Source organism: Scyliorhinus torazame, chromosome 8, assembly GCF_047496885.1.
Source record: "Scyliorhinus torazame isolate Kashiwa2021f chromosome 8, sScyTor2.1, whole genome shotgun sequence".
Classification (NCBI taxonomy): domain Eukaryota; kingdom Metazoa; phylum Chordata; class Chondrichthyes; order Carcharhiniformes; family Scyliorhinidae; genus Scyliorhinus; species Scyliorhinus torazame.
In genome coordinates this window covers 103,212,873-103,231,019 of record NC_092714.1, presented here as the reverse complement: position 1 = coordinate 103,231,019, position 18,147 = coordinate 103,212,873, and the positions used below count along the sequence as shown (strand labels likewise).

Here is an 18,147-nt window from a genome sequence, read left to right as displayed (position 1 = left end):
TGCAGGGGACAACGTCCTGAACAACAATTGAAAAGATGCGTTTATCATTTAGTACGCATGGCCTCCCCGAGGTGCTGGTCACGGATAATGGCACTCCATTCACAAGTGAGGAGTTTGCTAGGTTTACAAAGATGAACGGCATCCGCCATATCCGCACTGCCCCTTACCACCCGGCTTCAAATGGGTTGGCAGAGCGTGCAGTGCAAACATTTAAAAGAGGCCTAAAGAAGCAGTCTTCCGGATCAATGGACACGAGACTGGCTCGCTTTTTGTTTACGTACAGGACTACCCCCCATGCAATGACTGGGGTAGCTCCCCCAGAACTCCTAATGGGCCGAAGACTTCGCACCCGCCTTAGTATGGTCTTCCCGGACATTGGTGCAAAAGTACGCCGCACACAAGAACGGCAGGGACAGGGATTGTCTCGGCATCGTCCGATTTGGCAGTTTGCGCCCGGTGACCCAGTATTCGTGCGGAATTTTGCTGGTGGTGCCCAATGGGTTCCTGGTGTAATCTTTCGCCAAACGGGCCCTATATCTTAGCAAGTGCAAGCCCAGGGTCGTCTCCAGCGAAAACATGTAGACCACGTCCGGTCCAGAAGATCATCCGCTCAAAAGATTCCCCGCCCCCGGAGCTCATTTCAACAGCCGCAAAGACCAGAGACAAGGGAAGGTAGTCCTCAAAATCTTCCACTGGTGCCTCACTCGAAGCCTGCGCAGATCGTTACGGGACCGAATGGAGATAGAGACGCTGACATGACGGAGGCAGCAGACTCTGACTCCGAGATGGAGACACAGGATGCATCAGAGGGGGAATCCTCGGGTCCACAGGCCGTGGATGTACAACCGCGCCGTTCATCACGGAAGCGCCGGTCTCCGTCTCGTTACACGCCGCCTGATCCAGCGCCGCGTGCAAATGGCGTCCGGCCTGCGGCCAAACGAGTTCGACGCCTTCCTTCGCCAGGGTCTTCGGTGGATTCCTTGGACTTTGGGGGGGAGGGATGTTATAACCTGCCTACTTACGATTGGCTGGGGTCTAATGACTATCCCACAATCCTATGGGAGTATGAACTTCCCCAATGAGGGGGGCGGAGAAACTCCTAGTATAAATAAGCTGGCCAGTTCAGGAACCAGCAGGAAGGAGAAGGTAGCAGGGAAGTTACTGCTACTGTTATGTATATATTGTTATAGTAAATAAACGTTATTACTTTGTATCCTTAAACCTCGTGCTGGATTCTTCGTGGCCCTTACAAAAGAAGTTATTGAATAACTTGTGGTGTTGCAGCCAGGTCCTTGGGACTAGACACATGGCATTGATCTCCACACCTATCTGCTCCCGCTGTCTTTTCATTATGTGTCTAGAGCCCTGCAGATACAGAACGGGCCTCCTCTTTTTTACATCCTACACCAACACCTCCAATGCTGTCGGAAAGCCCAAGTAACATGTTCAACCATCCTTCTCTAATCACTTGGCCAGATTCAGCTCACAAAGGACTCCCAGTCAAACATCAGCATGCTCTGAAAGCTAGTGATTTGAAACAAACCTGTTGGACTTTAACCTGGTGTTGTCAGACTTCTTACTGTGCTCACCCCAGTCCAATGCCGGCATCTCCACATCATCAGCATGTTCGACATGAGTTGCAAGCAGAAAGCATTGTAGTAAGCAGGCAGCACAAAGATGCCAGTTTTTTGAGGCTATCCAATTTAACCCCTGCTTCGTTCAATCAGTAAAACTTACATTCAAGTAATTATAGAAAATAAATGCATGGTGTTGCCCCCGCTTTGGTGAGATGTCTCATACTACTGAGACAAAATGATAACTCTATATCCTGTTATACAGCCCCAGGAAGGGCCTTTCTCATGGCAGCATCCATCCTTTTTAAACTTCTCATAACACACGCTGCCTTCTGATTTTTTTTGTGTCTGTGTTTCTTTTTAAATGTTTGACTCCAGTGTGTCTAAACTATCTCCCCTCTCAGAAGTACAGAGTCCACTAGTGCAGTGTTTTTCAAACTTTTTTCCCGGGGACCCATTTTTACCAACCGGCCAACCTTCGGGACCTAACCCGGCCGACCTTCGGGACCCAACCCGGCCGACCTTCGCGACCCACGCCGGCTGACCTTCGTGACCCATGCCAGCCGACCTGCGCGATCGACCATTTCCTCTTACCTTGCTTGCGGCTGATAAAAATGGAGGAAATGGTTTTGGGTCCCTTTGGCCCTCGTACACGCTCCTCCAATGGAACCTGTTGGATGAAGGTGAAGCCTTCCGGTGTTGAAAAGTATGGAGTCTCCATCTGTCCAAAGTTCTGCAATTTTTTCCGTAAAATGTTATTGAACAAAACCCCCCCCCGAACTTGTAAAAAAGAGATGAATAAAATAAATGAAAAAAAAATTAAATGAATAAAATGAATAAACCCCCCCCCAAACTTGTAAAAAGAAATAAAATGAATAAAATGAATTTTAAAAACCCAAACTTGTAAAACAAAAAGCTGCGACCGTTAAAAAAAATAGCAGCCGCACTGCGCCTGCGCGCCCGATCATCGGTGCGCATGCGCATAGTTTTGCGCACGCGAGCCGATGATCGTATGCGCAATGCGGACACATTTTTTTTACATGTTCGCGGCCATTTTAAAGGCCGCTTGCAGACAGCGTTATTAAAAGCTGGCTGCTGCGGGGGGATTTGCGCGATCAGGAGCGCTGCGAAGGATGGCTCCGCGACCCTCCCGACACCCGCCCCCGACCCACCGGGGGTCTTGCCCCCGAGTTTGAAGAACACTGCACTAGTGCAACTTGACAATGGCTTTGTTGAGTTCCAATGAATAAGATTGTTGCAGCAATAATGAGTGCAAGCAATCACAGGAATTACAAATTAGCTTTCATTGTCCCCAGAATACTGGTTTCAGGTGCTTTGTTTGAAATCTAGTTCATACTTATCAACCTTAACGCTGTGAATTTACACCATTGCAAGCAATAATTAACTTAAATGCACATTTTTAAATAATTCATTGGTTAGATTTTCTTCACATAAAAATGTTTTTTAAAAATCTAGAAGCATCATCTAGATCCACTGAAAAGTTTAAAACTGAGATTGAAAGAATTTTCTTAGGCAAGGGCATTAAGGGTTACAAAACTAAGGCAGATAAAGCTGGCTCAGATATCGATAAACCACAATCTGATTGATAGACAAAGCATGCTCAATGGGCGCAATTACCTAGTACTGTTCCTATCTCCCTATCACAAGAGGATAAGGAAAAGAAATAAGAACAATACCTACTCCATCAGCAGTTCCATCTGCCTCACCCAGGCTATGGTTGGTCGTATTCTTGGTGGTTAGTATATTAAAGGCAGATTCTCTACTCGTTCCTCCATCCCTCATGATCTTATGCTTTCGTCTTTAGTTAACCATAGGAGCCTCCCATTTTCAATTTCAAGTCCCAACATCATTCTCTTTCTCCCAATCTTCTGCATCCTCCTAATTGTCCTTCAATCACCTCTTTTGGAAATTTCTCATGCATGAAGATATGGGCAATCCAACTTTACTGCCTTAACTTGATGATATTCACAAACTATCTTACCTCTTTCACCATCCTGAGAACATCTTCATTGTTCTTGTGTTCCATCCAACTGAGCTGCTCTATTCTTCTCCAGAACCACATTTCAACTTTCTAGGCTTTGGATATCTACTTTTCTTCAGGTCCAAGCTTCAACTTGGTGCAACAAGATGCAAAGTTTTGATCATTCTTTTCTTATGATCTCTATTCATTCCAATGCTGAGCAATTCATTATTTTTGGAGAACTAGTACTATAACTCACTGACATTCATCGTGAAATCAGAATCAGTATCCCTGCACTCAACAAAGTGTGGTCAGTGTGATCACTCATTTTATCTCCCTAGAATCTAGTTCCTTATGGAGATGCTAACTCTAAACTGAGAACCTCAATCAGAGCTCTTCTGTACTTTGGACTTTACACGTCAGATCTGAGTAATGGACACCAATCTGAACCATACTGAAAAGTCCCACAAAGGGAAGGGGTTCAATGTTGGGTGCAGAATACATTGTCCTAAACTCAACTCAACACTAAAACCACCCCCTCAGTTCGGACTCGATAAAGTAAAGCTTTGCAGACAGAAAGAACATGTACACACATTGGGCGAGATTCTCCGTCTGACATTTGCTTCTAAGTGCCTGTTCTTTATTTTGTAAGTTGTCTTTATAAATCACACACAACATAAAAAGTTATTTTTTCCTTCTTTTGGATCCAGGCTTTCCGAGCAGAAATTGCTCCTATGAAAGAGAATGTGACTCACATGAACGATCTTGCCCACCAGTTCAAACCACCAGACGTCCAGTTATCTCCGTACAACCTAAACCAACTAGAGGACTTGAATACACGGTGGAAGCTCTTACAGGTGAGTCTAACCTCTGTTGGAATACATATCATAGCTTCTCGCATTAATGCCATGTTTTCTCCAGGCCTCCAGTTCTCTAGTTATTTATCAGTGTAAACACAAGCTGCCTGACCGAGATGCCTGTCTTCCAGAAATCAAGCTAAACAAATGCCAATGTAAATGCATTATTGAGGAAGGCTTGCCAAATCTATTTCTTGTTCTAGTACATTGAAAGGCTGAAATTTAAACAAATATCCATGTAATTGTTGATCAATAGTGCTGATGTGAGGAGGTTCACAATGAAGTATGCCGCTATCGTGTATTACAGGATGTTATTTGTTGGAGAGGTTGATATTGGTTTTTCTAACAAAGTTGGCCATTTACAAATGCATAGCACAATTTTTTTCCCTTTACATTAATATTTACATTTTTATACTCTGCTCTTTCCCTGGTCTGAAAGACTTCAGTCCTTGCTAGGTGAACTGGTCCAAAGTCGTAGCTCATTCGTAACACCTTTCCTAAACTGTCCTTAATCATGTGTGAGCTCTGAAAGTACATGATGGCGGGATGGTCAACATGGGAAGTATGACAGCCAAACTTGATTATGTTCTAACCTCGTTCTTGCCCATATTCACACTCATAGCAAAATTTGATTCAAATCAATCAGAGGGATAGGGCATTGGCTGATATATTTCTTAATCCAGGGAATACTGAAGTGGACTGTAATGTCTGGCAAGATGTATTAACTTGGCATAGAATATAGTGGGCAGCACGGTAGCATTGTGGATAGCACAATTGCTTCACAGCTCCAGGGTCCCAGGTTCAATTCCAGCTTGGGTCACTGTCTGTGCAGAGTCTGCACATTCTCCCTGTGTGTGCGTGGGTTTCCTCCGGGTGCTCCGGTTTCCTCCCACAGTCCAAAGATGTGCAGGTTAGGTGGATTGGCCATGCTAAATTGCCCTTAGTGTCCAAAATTGCCCTTAGTGTTGGGTGGGGTTACTGGGTTATGGGGATAGGGTGGAGGTGTTGGCCTTGGGTAGGGTGCTCTTTCCAAGAGCAGGTACAGACTCGATGGGCCGAATGGCCTCCTTCTGCACTGTAAATTCTATGATCTATGATCAAAACTGGGATTTTTCTGACTTGTATAGGTTGCTACTCATTTGCTGAATCAGCTGAACAAACAGAGGTATAGCTTTGATACCAAGCTTGTGCCTTCCAACCTTGGGTGATAATTAAAATTGCATTGCCGGCCTGTGTCTTCTCCTAGGCAGTCCCCCGGGATCGAGGATGACTTGCTTCTAATGCAGTTCAATGGGTTCCGAGATGGTTGTTAAGTCCAGTGCACACTCTGCAGACTCTCCCACATGCGAGGCAGATGGTGTTTGAAGTTGTGGGTGAATGGGTTAGTTTGGAGGTTTATGCACTCCCTTGAGCACCTCACCTTTGCCTCTGTGTATTTCCAATTAAGTCTCTGGATGTCTTTGTTGCCTTTCCGAATGCGGCTATTCCAAATTGGCCTGTCACAAGCTCGGGAGACTCATAAGTTGGCAAAAGTGTTTAAACTCTTCAAGGAAACTTTGAGAACATCCTCAAGTGTTTCTGCTATCCTGCAGGGAGTCTGCTGCTACGACTGAGTTCAGAGTCGGGCACATGCTTCGGGAGCCTGGTGTCAGTCATTATGGTCCTGAAGCTGTTGTTGGATGATTAGTGCCTCCACTGGCCTGTATGGTGTCAGGTTGGAAAACGTCAATTCGCCATGAAATATGCCACCTTTGTCTCCACCTGTGACTAAATCAAAACCACCTTTTCCCCTTTTCCACCACTTTTGATAGCACCTTACTTTGTGTTTCATTTGCAAGCATCTCTGGAACTGCTGTTGGCAGCAAACTGTGAATATAAATGTGCTGCAAAGCAATAACAATATCTGATCACCTTTTATAAATAAGCTATAACACATAGGGAAGTTTTTGTTAGGTGACAATGGGTGATTAATTGGACAGGCTTCAGGATATAAAGATGCAAGGTCACCTTAAATCACTGAAACTCTGTTACAGCTTGTAGAAGGACTGCCACAATCAGAAATGTTGTCTTCGAGAATAGGAAATCTATCAACCAAAATTCCTAATTATAACAGTGCATATACAAGGGAATTGAGGTGACCTTGTATCTTTGTGTCCTGAAGTCTGTCCTAATAATAAATAAAGACATTTGAGAGCATATAAACAGTGACACTATCAACTTGTATTTGCATGGAACTTTGTATGTTCAAAAACATAAAAGAAGGAAATGTGGTGAGCCCACGAGACAATGGCATATGCATACTTCTCCAGTCACAAATAGAAAAAAACTTGACCTCCAAAATTTAGAAGACATTTAATATGAGCACATTAGAAGTGGTGAACTGACTCCTCTATTCAACCTCCTTGGTTGGTCACAACAAAGGCTAAAATTTCTTTTTTACGAGGGCATGCCTTTTCCAAATCAGAATGTAATTAACTATTTAAGCTATGAGCAATAAGGAGCCAATCAAACATTTTCTTGAGTCATAGAAAGAGCAAATATATTAAGCACTAAACACACGAAAAATAATAAAAATGCAAAGTCGGAGTTAGACACACACGTTCACAACTGCAGACACACACCTACACACGCACACATATAGAATCCTTAGAGTACAGAAGGAGGCTGTTTGGCCGATCGAGTCTCCATCAACCCTCCGAAAGAGCACCCTACCTAGGCCCATATCCCCATAATCCTGTAATCCCACCTAACCTGCACATTTTTGAACTTTGGGAGGAAACCGAAGTACCCGGAGGAAACCCACGCAGACATGGGAAAACATCCAAACTCCACACAGACAGTCACTCAAGGCAGGAATTGGATCTGGGTCCATGGTGCTGTGAGGCAGCAGTGCAGACACGCAACAACTACAGACACACCTACAACTATGCACAAGCCTACACTTACACACACATCTATAGACATACACCCATGCACATACACACAGAAATATATAGCTACACATACATGTATGCACACAAACACACACACAGACATGCACACCCATGCAATTAAGGTGACTGATGTTGAAAGGCAAAAGAACATGGGCAGGATTCTCCGTTGGCTGATGCCGAAATCAGGAAACACGGCGGGGAATACGTTCAGACACCAAATTGCAATTCTCCATCACCTCGACAGCGGCGTCGATGCATTTTGGAACGCACATACAGTAAACACCGTTTGCATATCATTAGCAGGCCCGAATTTGTATTCTCCGGTGCCTCTGCGATTCTCCTTCTCCGATGGGCCGAGTTCCCGACGGCGCGGTTAACTTGTGCTTTTAAAAATCATGAAATCGGCATTGTGGTTGATGAGGGAGAGAGAGAGAAGGTAGGACACCGAGAGGAGTGACTGTGGGCTGCCAGGCTGGACATTGGCCGGACTGGCTGGGTTGGGATGGGGGGACACTGATGGTCCGTGTGACCGGGGTGACCCCTCATGTGTCCAGTCACAGACCGCCAATGCCACGGTCTGCAAGGCAGCCATCATGATGCACACTCACTGATCACCCATCCTGGCCCCTGGTTCTGCAGAGTGACACCGGCCTTATGAGTGCCCCCAACCTCCACCACAACACCCCACTCGGCCGCAAGCCGCTGGCGGCCCATCCAGGGCAACACCCACCATAGCCCCTATGGGGGAACAGGGTGGGGGCCGTGCAGCATACAACTGGCAAGGGCAATGCTAGCCGAAGGTAACCCTGGTAAAAGGGACAGGCACCAGTGCTAGATGCCCTCTGGGGGCTGGGCAGCAATGGGGCCAGGGGGGTGGGGGTGGATATGCAGGGGCAAAATCTACAGTAGCTCGGTGGACCTGGTTGGGCACCGGGGTATGCACTATGCTAATATATCAGCCATTCACCGCCTGCATACAATGGATTTTGGAATTCAACTAGCAATGGTGACCTTCCTGCTGGTCGCTGCAGCCCTGGGCGATGCCCTGTGGCTGTACGAGCTAGAGCTGCTCGAGGAGGAGGAAGCTGCAGCAGCGGAGCATACTGCAGCGCAGCGTGCCGCAAAGAAACAGGAGGGAGCCGCCCAGGATAGAGAGCGAGCCGCCCAACATGCTGAGGAGGAGGAGGTGCCAAGGAGGCGCTGCATGAGGCCTTGTGTGTACCCCAGCGCCTGTCATTTGAGGACCTGCCGGACCGGGCATGCCGTTAAAAACTCCGGTTAAACAGGGAGGCAGTGCGACATATCTGCCAGATGTTAGAACAGCTGGCACCGCGGGATAATGGGGCGGGCACCCACTCCTGGTAGCCATCAAGGTGACGGTTGCCCTGAACGTTTACGCAATGGGGTCCATCCAGGTGCCAAGTGGGAACCTGTCCTTGGTGCACAGATGCATCCATGCTGTCATGAAGGCCCTATATGCCCACGTGGCTCAATAAATCCATTTCAATGTGGACCGAGCCAACCAGGACACCCGGGTGGCGGAGTTCGTCGCCATCGACGGGATGCTCTGGGTCCACGGGGTGATTAACGGGATACATGCCCCCCAACGAGCACCGTCTGATGACAGGCCGCTCTACATCAACCAAAAGGGTTACCACTCGATGAACTTGCACTGCTATGTGGCCATAGCTATGCATCATTCACCTCTGCGCCCGATACCCGGGCAATGTGCACCCTGGCGCACTTAACAATTCGAGACGCCCCCTGGCTGGGGGGCGGAGGGTTGGCTCCTGGGCGCCAGAGGTTATCCACTGCGGTCGTGGCTGATGACACCGATCCGAAGACCACAGACCCAAGCCGAGACCGCTGCAACGACGCCCATACAGCAACCAGGAGCATGATCGAACAGTGCTTCGGCTCCCTGAAGATGCGGTTCAGGTGCCTGGACCGCTCTGGAGGGGCACTCCAGTATTATGCTGAGAGGGTCGCCTACATCATGGTGGCCTGCTGCATCCTCCACAAGATCATGCAGCAGAGAGGCTCCATGCTGGAGGAGGAACACCACGGCTCGTCCAACGAGAGATGTGGGGGAAGGGGAAGATGACCACGACGTGGGGCCCAGGCAGGCACGGGAGGCCGCACAACGTGTGTGCCAGAGCCAATGCACACGGGACGCTCTGATCGTCTCCAGGTTCACCAAACTGGAGGGGGGGGGACTAGCCAGGGGCACAGACATCTCATCCCACCCCCACATCCCTTCACTGCCCCCCCCATAACATGCCCTAGCCCCTATAACTAAACTGTGCCCTGCACTCATGCCAACTTAACTGGTGTCTAACTTTCTTGCCTTATGAGCCCTAACGCTACTTCCAGATGGTACAGCAGGAGTGGAGGCAGCCTGCTATAATTCCCGCCCTGCGACTTAGGTCCCCGTTGGCGGGCATCTTCTCCGGTGATCAGGCCTGGATGGGCCCGGCTGCTGCTCGAGTGTCCCAGGTGGCATGGTGCTGCATTGTTCCGCCCGCTGCCCACTACATACGCCAGGGACAGGAGGGGGGAGTCTGAGGTGCTGCAGTGTTCTGACATGTCCCTTGCGTGTGTCACCGGCCCCATCACTTCCTCCTCCCTCGGGACGCCAGTGGCCCCCGGGCGACTCCATGGGACGGTGGCACGAGCGGGGCTATCCCTTGAGGCTCCCCACCAACTGGCATTGTCAGTCCTGGAGGACTACTCTGGTCTTGAAGAGGGTCCTCACACTTACGGTCGTGGAATACAGGGAGTGGACCATCTCCGTCTGGGACTGCACCACATCACCCATTGACTGTGACGCTACCTTCTGAGTTTGTGTCACATCAGCCAGTGACTGTGCCATCTCCCTCTGGGACAGGGCCACCTCCATCTGTGTTTGCACCACACCGGCCAGCACCTGGGCAATGCAGCCGGCGTTCACAGCCCTGACTCCCTGTGACAGGGTCAAGCTCAGGAGCGCTGCTGCAATGTCCAGGTGGCTCTGGCACATGGTTGCCGATGAGGCGGCAACCCTGCCCTGGGCTTGGCCAGTGCCTGCACAGAATGCCCCAGGCCTTGGACATCATAATCCATAGCTATAACCGTCACCCCAATGCCTCCACCACAGACGCCACCTGTGCGCTGTTGGTCTGGGTGGCATGCATTGTTGGCATCACCTCCTCCAACTGCTCCTGCAGGCGCTGGATGCTCGTCGACAACCCCTCATGTAGTCCCTGCGTCTGCGACTGCATCTCCATGATTAATGGGACTGTCTGTTCCAGAAGCCAAAAATCCATCTGGACAGCATCTGGTGCCTGGAGTCGGCCTGCCCTCCGACCGTCCGGCCCCTCCGGTGTCCCCACCTTCACCTGCTGTACTGGATTAGCTGTGTGGTGCCCACCAGATAGTGTCCCAAGAGCCTCTTAACTAAAGTGCCCAACCGTGGAGTCAATGAATGGTTGCCACCTCCGGGCGAACCCTAACAATGACCCTCTCAAGGCGAACTTGATTTTCTCTAAGCCCAGGTAGCCAGGCTTCCGACTTCGGGGGCTTTGAGTCCCTCCAAGCTAGAAGTATCCGTCTCTGGGCTACCAGGGAAGCAAAAGCCAAGACATCGGCCTCTTTCTCCACCTGGACTTACGGGGCCTCCGAAACCCCAGAAATCGCCACCTCTGGACTCATTGCCACCCTCACGTTCAATACTCTAGACATGACGTCCTCTAACCCTTGCCAGTATCTCCTAAGTTTTGGACAAGCCCAAAACATGTGGACATGGCCTGCCGGTCCTCTCAGACACTTTACACACCTGTCCTCTACGCCAAAGAATCTGCTCATCCGGGACACTGTCATGTGGGCGCGGTGGACGGCCTTAAATTGAATCAGACCAAGCCTGGCACATGTTGCAGTCCCATTGACCGTGCTCAGCGCGTCCGACCACAGGACCTCCTCAATCTCCCCTCCCAACTCCTCCCATTTATGCCTCAGCTCCTCGGTCTGCGTCTCCTCCGCCCCCATGAGCTCCTTGTAAATATCCAAGACACTTCCCTCCCCCACTCATCCTCAAGACACCACCCTATCTTGGATCCCCCTTAGTGGCAAGAGTGGAAAAGATGGCACCTGCCTACACAAAAAGTCCCGCACCTGAATATACCGGAATTCACTCCCCCTCGTCAACCCAAACTTGGCCTCCGGCACCCTCAAGCTAGGGAAGCTCCCTTCCAAAAACAAATCTCCCATCCGCTCAATCCCCGCCCTCCATCATACCCGAAACCCCCCGTCCAACCTCCCCGGGGCAAACCGATGGTTGTCACATATCGGGACCAGACCAATGCTCCCGTTGCTCCCATGTGCCTCCTCCACTGTCCCCAGATCCGAAGGACCGCCACCACTACAGGACTGGTGGAGAAGCACGCCGGCGGGAACGGCAGAGGCGCCGTCACCAACGCCCCCAGACTGGTACCCTTACATGATGCTGCCTCAACCCACTCCCAAGCCGAGCCCCCCACCACCCACTTCCTTCTCATGGCTATGATAGCCACCCAATAATAGTTGCTGAAATTCGGCAGTGCAAGCCCCCCTTCCAACCGGTTCCACTCAAGCATCACCCTCTTCACTCACGGGGACTTGCCAGCCCATACAAACCCAAAATTATCTTAAAAAATGAACGTGGAATGAAAATGGGGAGACACTGGAACACGAATAAGAACCTCAGGAGGACCGTCATTTTAACTCTCTGTACTCTCCCAGCTAACGACAACGGGAGCGCATCCCACCTCCGGAACTCCCCTCGCATTTGATCTGCCAGCCGGGACAGGTTCAGCTTGTGCAGTCGACCCCAATCCTGCGCCACTTGTATTCCCAGGTACCTGAAACTGTCCCCAACTAACCGGAACGGCAGCTCCCTCAGCCGGTCCCCTTGGCTCTTCTCCTGAACGACAAACATTTCACTTTTTGTCATATTCAATTTGTACCCCGAAAACCGACCGAATTCCCCCAGGGTTGCCATGATTCCGTCCATCCCCATCATCGGGTCCGAAACGTACAAGAGCAGGTCATCTGCATACACAAACTCTATGCTCCACCACCCCCCCTCCACCCCCCGAACCAGCCCCTACCAACCCTCTGAAGCCCTCAGAGCAATTGCCAGCGGCTCTATAGCTAGCGCAAACAGCGGTGGGGAGAGAGGGCACCCCTGTCTCGTCCCGCGGTGCAGTCTAAAATACTCGGACGTCGTCCTGTTTGTCCTCACACTCGCCTCCGGGGCCTGATATAGCAGCCTGACCCAGTCGATGAAACCCACCCCAAATCCAAACCGTCCCAGCACCTCCCATAAGTACTCCCACTCTACCCGGTCAAACGCCTTCTCCGCGTCCATTGCCTCCACTACCTCCACCTCCTTTCCCTCTGGGGGCATCATGATCACATTGAGCAATCCTCTTATATTCGCCACCAGTTGCCTACCTTTAACGAACCCTGTTTGATCCTCCCTAATAACACTCGGCACACAATCCTCAATCTGAGTGGCCAAAAGATTTGCCAGCAGTTTAGCATCCACGCTAAGAAGGGAGATCGGCCTATAAGACCCACACGACTCCAGGTACTTGTCCCGTTTTAAAATCAAGGAGATGGTAGCCTCCAACATCGTCTGGGGCAGCACCCCTCTGTCCCTTGCCTCATTAAAAACTTTGACCAGCAGCGGCCCCAATATCCCGGAGATCTGTTTATAAAATTCTAACGGGTACCCATCCGGCCCCAGGGCTTCACCTGGCTGCATGGCCTTTAAGCCCTCAAATATCTCCTCAGCTCTGATCGGGGCGCCCAGCCCTTCTACTAGCTCCCTACCCACTTTTGGGAATGTCAGGCCGTCTAAGAAGCGTCTCATCCCCTCCGGCCCCACGGGGGGTTCCGAACTATAGAGCCTGCTATAAAAGTCCTTGAGAGCCCTGTTTAAACCCGCCGCATCCCCTACCAAGTTACCGCCTCCATCCACCACTTTACCTTTTGCCCTAGTCGCTTCCATTTTTCTGAGCTGCCGAGCCAGCATCCTGCTGGCTTTCTCCCCATGTTCATATACCGCACCCCTCGCCTTTCTGAGCTGCTCCACTGCCTTACCCATGGACACTACCCCAAACTCTGCCTGCAGCCTCCTCCGTTCCCTCAAGGGATCTGCACTCGGGGTCCCCACATACCTCCTGCAATCTGCAGGATCTCCGCTAACAGTCGGTCCGTTACTGCCCTGTCCATCTTGTCTTTATGAGCCCAGATTGAAATCAGCTCCCCTCTCACCACTGCCTTGAGCGCCTCCCACACCACCGCTTTTGAGACGTCCCCCGTATCGTTGACCTGAAGGTAGTTTTGTATACACTTCCTCACCCTCTCGCACACCCCTTCGCCCGCCAGCAGTCCCACATCCAGCCTCCACTGCGGGCGATGGAAGCTCTCTTCACACACCTGTAGCTCAACCCAATGCGGGGCATGGTCGGAAATAGTGATTGCCGAATACTGCGCGTCCACCACCCCTGTCAGTAGATCCCTACTCAGTATAAAAAAATCGATCCGGGAGTAGACCCTATGGACGTGCGAGAAAAAGAAGAACTCCTTCCCTGTCAGCCTTCCAAACCTCCGCGGGTCGACCCCCCCCCCCCCATCTGCTCCATGAACTCCCTCAGCTCTTTTGCCATTGCTGACACTCTGCCCATTTTTGAGCACGACCGGTCCAGGCCTGGATCAATAACTGTATTGAAGTCCCCTCCCATAACCAGCTAGTGTGAATCCAGGTCGGGTATCTTCCGCAGCACCCTCTTTATGAAATCCGCATCATTCCAGTTTGGCGCGTATATGTTGACCAGGACCAGCTTCCTCCATCCAGCTTACCGCTAACCATAACGTAGCGACCTCCCCCGTCCGAAACAATACTCCCCACCTCAAACTGCACACGCTTGTTCACCAGAATCGCAACCCCCCTGGTCATAGTATCTAGTCCTGAGTGGAATACCTGACCAGCCCAGCTCTTCCTCAACCTAATCTGGTCCGCTACCTTCAGGTGCGTCTCCTGCAACATTATCACGTCCGCCTTTAAAGCCCTAAGATGCGCGAACACCTTTGCCCTCTTCACCGGCCCATTAAGCCCTCTTACGTTCCACATGATCGGCCTAGTTGGGGGGCATTGCGCCCCCCCTTGCCGGTCAGCCATCCTCTTTCCTGGGCCTGCCCCCAGCCCCTGCCCCGTGCCTCTGTCGCCCCGCCTCCTGGCAGCACCCATCCTCGACCTCTTCTCCGCTTCTAAAATCAAATTCCTCCCTCCTTCCCCGCCTAGCAACAACACTCTGTGACCTAACCCCATCCCTAATCTGATTGTATACACCCCCCCACCCCCCACCTCCCCCACTGTGCTCCCGCAGACTAGCCCAGCCAGCTAGCCTGGTGGCCCATGGATCCGGCGCCAGCATTGTTGCCTACCTGCCCTCTCCCCGCCCATCGAAACCATTGTGTGATGGGAAATCTGTGTCACCCTCCAACTCGAGCTCCAGGGACTCCTGAGTCTCGGATGGAGAGTTGCCATCCAAGCTGCTCTCGTCACTGCTCGGCTCACGTGACGGGCCCGGCTGTGGCACTGGCTGAGGGATGGGGGACGCCAAATGGACCCTCCCCATCTCCAGCTGCTCCTGCAAGACACGACAAGATGCGTGCTTAGACCACGGGTCGGGGGGGTGATGTGGATGGGGAGGGGGTGTGGTGAGCGGGTCGTGAGGGTGGGAGTGGTGTAGGGTGAGGGTGATGTGGGAGTGGTGTCCGGTGAGGGTGGTGTGGGGGTGGTGTAGGGTGATGGTGGTGTAGGGTGAGAGTGGTGGGGGTGGTGTAGGGGTGAGGGTGGGGTGGCATGGACGTCAGGATGGTGTGGCGTGAGGGTGGTGTTGGTGGGGGTTGACACACGTGTCACAGGGAAGCGCGGCTGAACTCCACCTCGGCGACCTCCCTTTCCTCTGGGCCGTCGACCACGTTCAGGGCCCTCTGCTCTGCCATGGTTAGGGACTGCAGGCCCGGCCGTCCCCCTCCTGTCTTCTCCCACTCCAGCGGTTGTGCCAAGACTTCTCCTCGGGGTATGGAGGGTGGGGGAGGGAACAGAAAATGACAGCCCATGGTGCATGCAGCCCAGGGCGTGGTAGCTGGTGGTCTCAGTGGCCAGGACATGGTGGCCAGTATGGGTGCCAGCATGTGGTGCAGGGTGGGGGGAGTTGGGTTACGGATGTGTGGGAGGGGGGTTGCCTACTCACCCTGGCCACCCTGAGGAGGTTGTGGAGTTTTTTTCAGCAATGCTGGCCAGTCTGGATGATGTTGCCCACGGCGATGACCGCCACTGCCACCTGCACCCAGGGACGGCTAACAGCAGTGGCTGGCAAACTCCTTCCCGGGCTGGGTTTCAGGTTAATCCTCCTCTCCTCCAAGGCGTCCAGAAGGGTCTCCAGCTCAGCAGCCCTGAATATTGGGACTGCTCTCCTTGCTGCCATCTTGTTGGTTGGGATGGTGTGTGTGGGGAGTGAAGTGTATATGCAGCTGCAGCTTGTCAGCCTCCTGAGTGTCAATCTCAGACCCGGTGAATCCTGCACCGTTTCTCATTAGAATCGATTATGTTCCACATGCTAGCCCCTTAACAGTAGCTGAATCGGTCCAGGTGTGGCACCAGTTTTGCTGTCTTGGAACTCTCTAAATTCTGCATGGCGTCAACAATTAGTCTCACAAACAGAGAATTCTTCGAATTTCCTTTGACGGTCCTTAAGGAGTAGGCTTTAAATGCCGTGGCCAATTTGGGTTACCTGTTTTTTGGATGTGGTCAGCTGTATAAGATGTTGCAATTATTACAAGATTCTGTATACTGGTAGGTTTCTGGTAGAGTTAGTTTCTTAAGCTGGGCAACATGATTATTCCAAATGAGGGTGAGGGAAAGAGAGCAGCTTTCAGCATGGTTCCTCTGGTGAAGAGTTATTTTACAGCAAGTGTGTCATTTGTAATCTCTCTCAAGTGTCTGAGCAGCCTCAACTTGAAATACGTCACCCATTGTGTATTTCCAGGAGGTTTTTGGGTAAAACCATTTAACCCTGGTAAAGTTACAGCACAGAGGGAGTCCATTTGGCCCATCTTGTCCATGTCAGCCCGCGGACGCCCAGATGCTCTGTCTAATCCCATCTTCCTGAACCAAGCCCATAGCCCGGTAGCTTATAGCATTTAAGGTGCACATCAAGGTACTTTTTAAAATAGTTTAGGGTCACTGCCTCCACCACCAACTCAGCAAATTCCAGTCACCCACTACCTTCTGCATAAAAATGTGCTTCTTCTTGTCCCCTCTACATCTTCTGCCACTTATCTTGAATCTATGTCCCCTGATTCTAGAATTTTCCACCAAGAGAAACAATTTTCTCCTGTCCTCTCTATCTCTTCCCCTCATGATTTTGTACACACCAATGAAGTCATCCTTCAGCCTTCTTTGTTCCAAGGAAAATAACCCCAACATATCTTATCTCTCTTCGTAGCTCCACTTTTCGAGCTCTGGTAACATTATTGTAAATCACCTCTGCACTCTCCAGAGCAATTACATACTTCTTGTAATGTGTTGACCAGAATTGCACACAATATTCCAGTTGTGGCCTCACCATTGTTTTATACAATTCCAACATTATATCCTTACTTGTATATTCCATACCTCTGCCAATGAAGAAGAGCATTCCATATGCTTTCTTTACAACCTTGTCTACTTGAACTGCTGCCTTTAGGGACCTGTATACTTGTATGTCAAGATCTCTCACTTCATCTACCCCTCTTAGTAAATTCGGTCCATGGCAGCCATTGTTTCAACATCCAGTACTTTGCATTTTAATGTCTTTTCCTGAGACAGTTAGGAGTTTCGATGGTTATCTGGATGATAGGAAAGGCCTCTCTCTTCACATTTTGCTGAGGGTGATATTTGTGTTTATTGTCTTTACCTTGGATGTGGCCGTGCATTTCAAGCAGTTTGCTCTGTCTCAGTTCAAATTGCAAAATTTACAGTCCGTTGCAAGTTGAAAAATCATATTTTCGAAAAATAAAGGGGCATAACCTCAAGCCACATTGCTGAAGCAGCTTTTCTCAGGTCTTGCAATCTGCCATTGGATTAAAAAGGTCATGTCTCATGGCTCCATGTTCCTGTGTCCTTGGATCAAGATACACCTTATAGACACCCCTAAAACTGGCACTTTTATTTCAGATAAAAAATTTACTTCAGATGAAAATTCCTCCCAAATTACTTATGTCTCTCCTATTTCAGTTTTTGCAAATCTATAAGGGCAACAGGTTGAGTGCAGTTCTCGACTCCAATATCTGTTGTTGGGCCACCCTGTGTTTCACTTGACAATATATGTAAAATTATTCTTGTATTCCAGCACAAAACAGGCATTGGTGAATCAACAGCCTGATTTGCACCTTACCCAATGGAAAGTCCCCTTGCTGACATTATCAGTAGGCTTGCAATAGTGGACACTTACATAACATCTAGCTCTACCTCACCACCACATCTCTCAACTCCTCTACTGTCACTAAATTATCAGACTGCTCATCTGAATTCTAGTGCAGGGTGAGCAGAAATTTCTTCTGTTTAAATATTGGGTACACTGACACCATTGTTTTTGGTCCCCAATCCGAACTCCATTCCCTAGCTTTTTACTCCAATTCACTTTCTGCCAACAGTTTGAGATTAATCCACTCTGTTTGCAGACTTGGTGCCACATTTGATCCCTTCTTCATAATTCTTTAGCATGTGGAAA

The 18,147-nt window shown here is 50.3% G+C and overlaps 1 protein-coding gene across 15 annotated transcripts in view; it reads left to right on the top strand.

Moving 5' to 3' along the window:
• dmd (dystrophin) overlaps positions 1-18,147 on the top strand; it is a 3,042,490-nt gene that overhangs the window by 2,727,146 nt on the left and 297,197 nt on the right. For all 15 annotated transcript variants that reach the window (XM_072513983.1, XM_072513987.1, XM_072513978.1 and 12 more), the window contains one exon: positions 4,266-4,412. In XM_072513983.1, the coding sequence (XP_072370084.1) occupies positions 4,266-4,412 (147 nt within the window). The remainder of the gene's footprint in view (positions 1-4,265; positions 4,413-18,147) is intronic.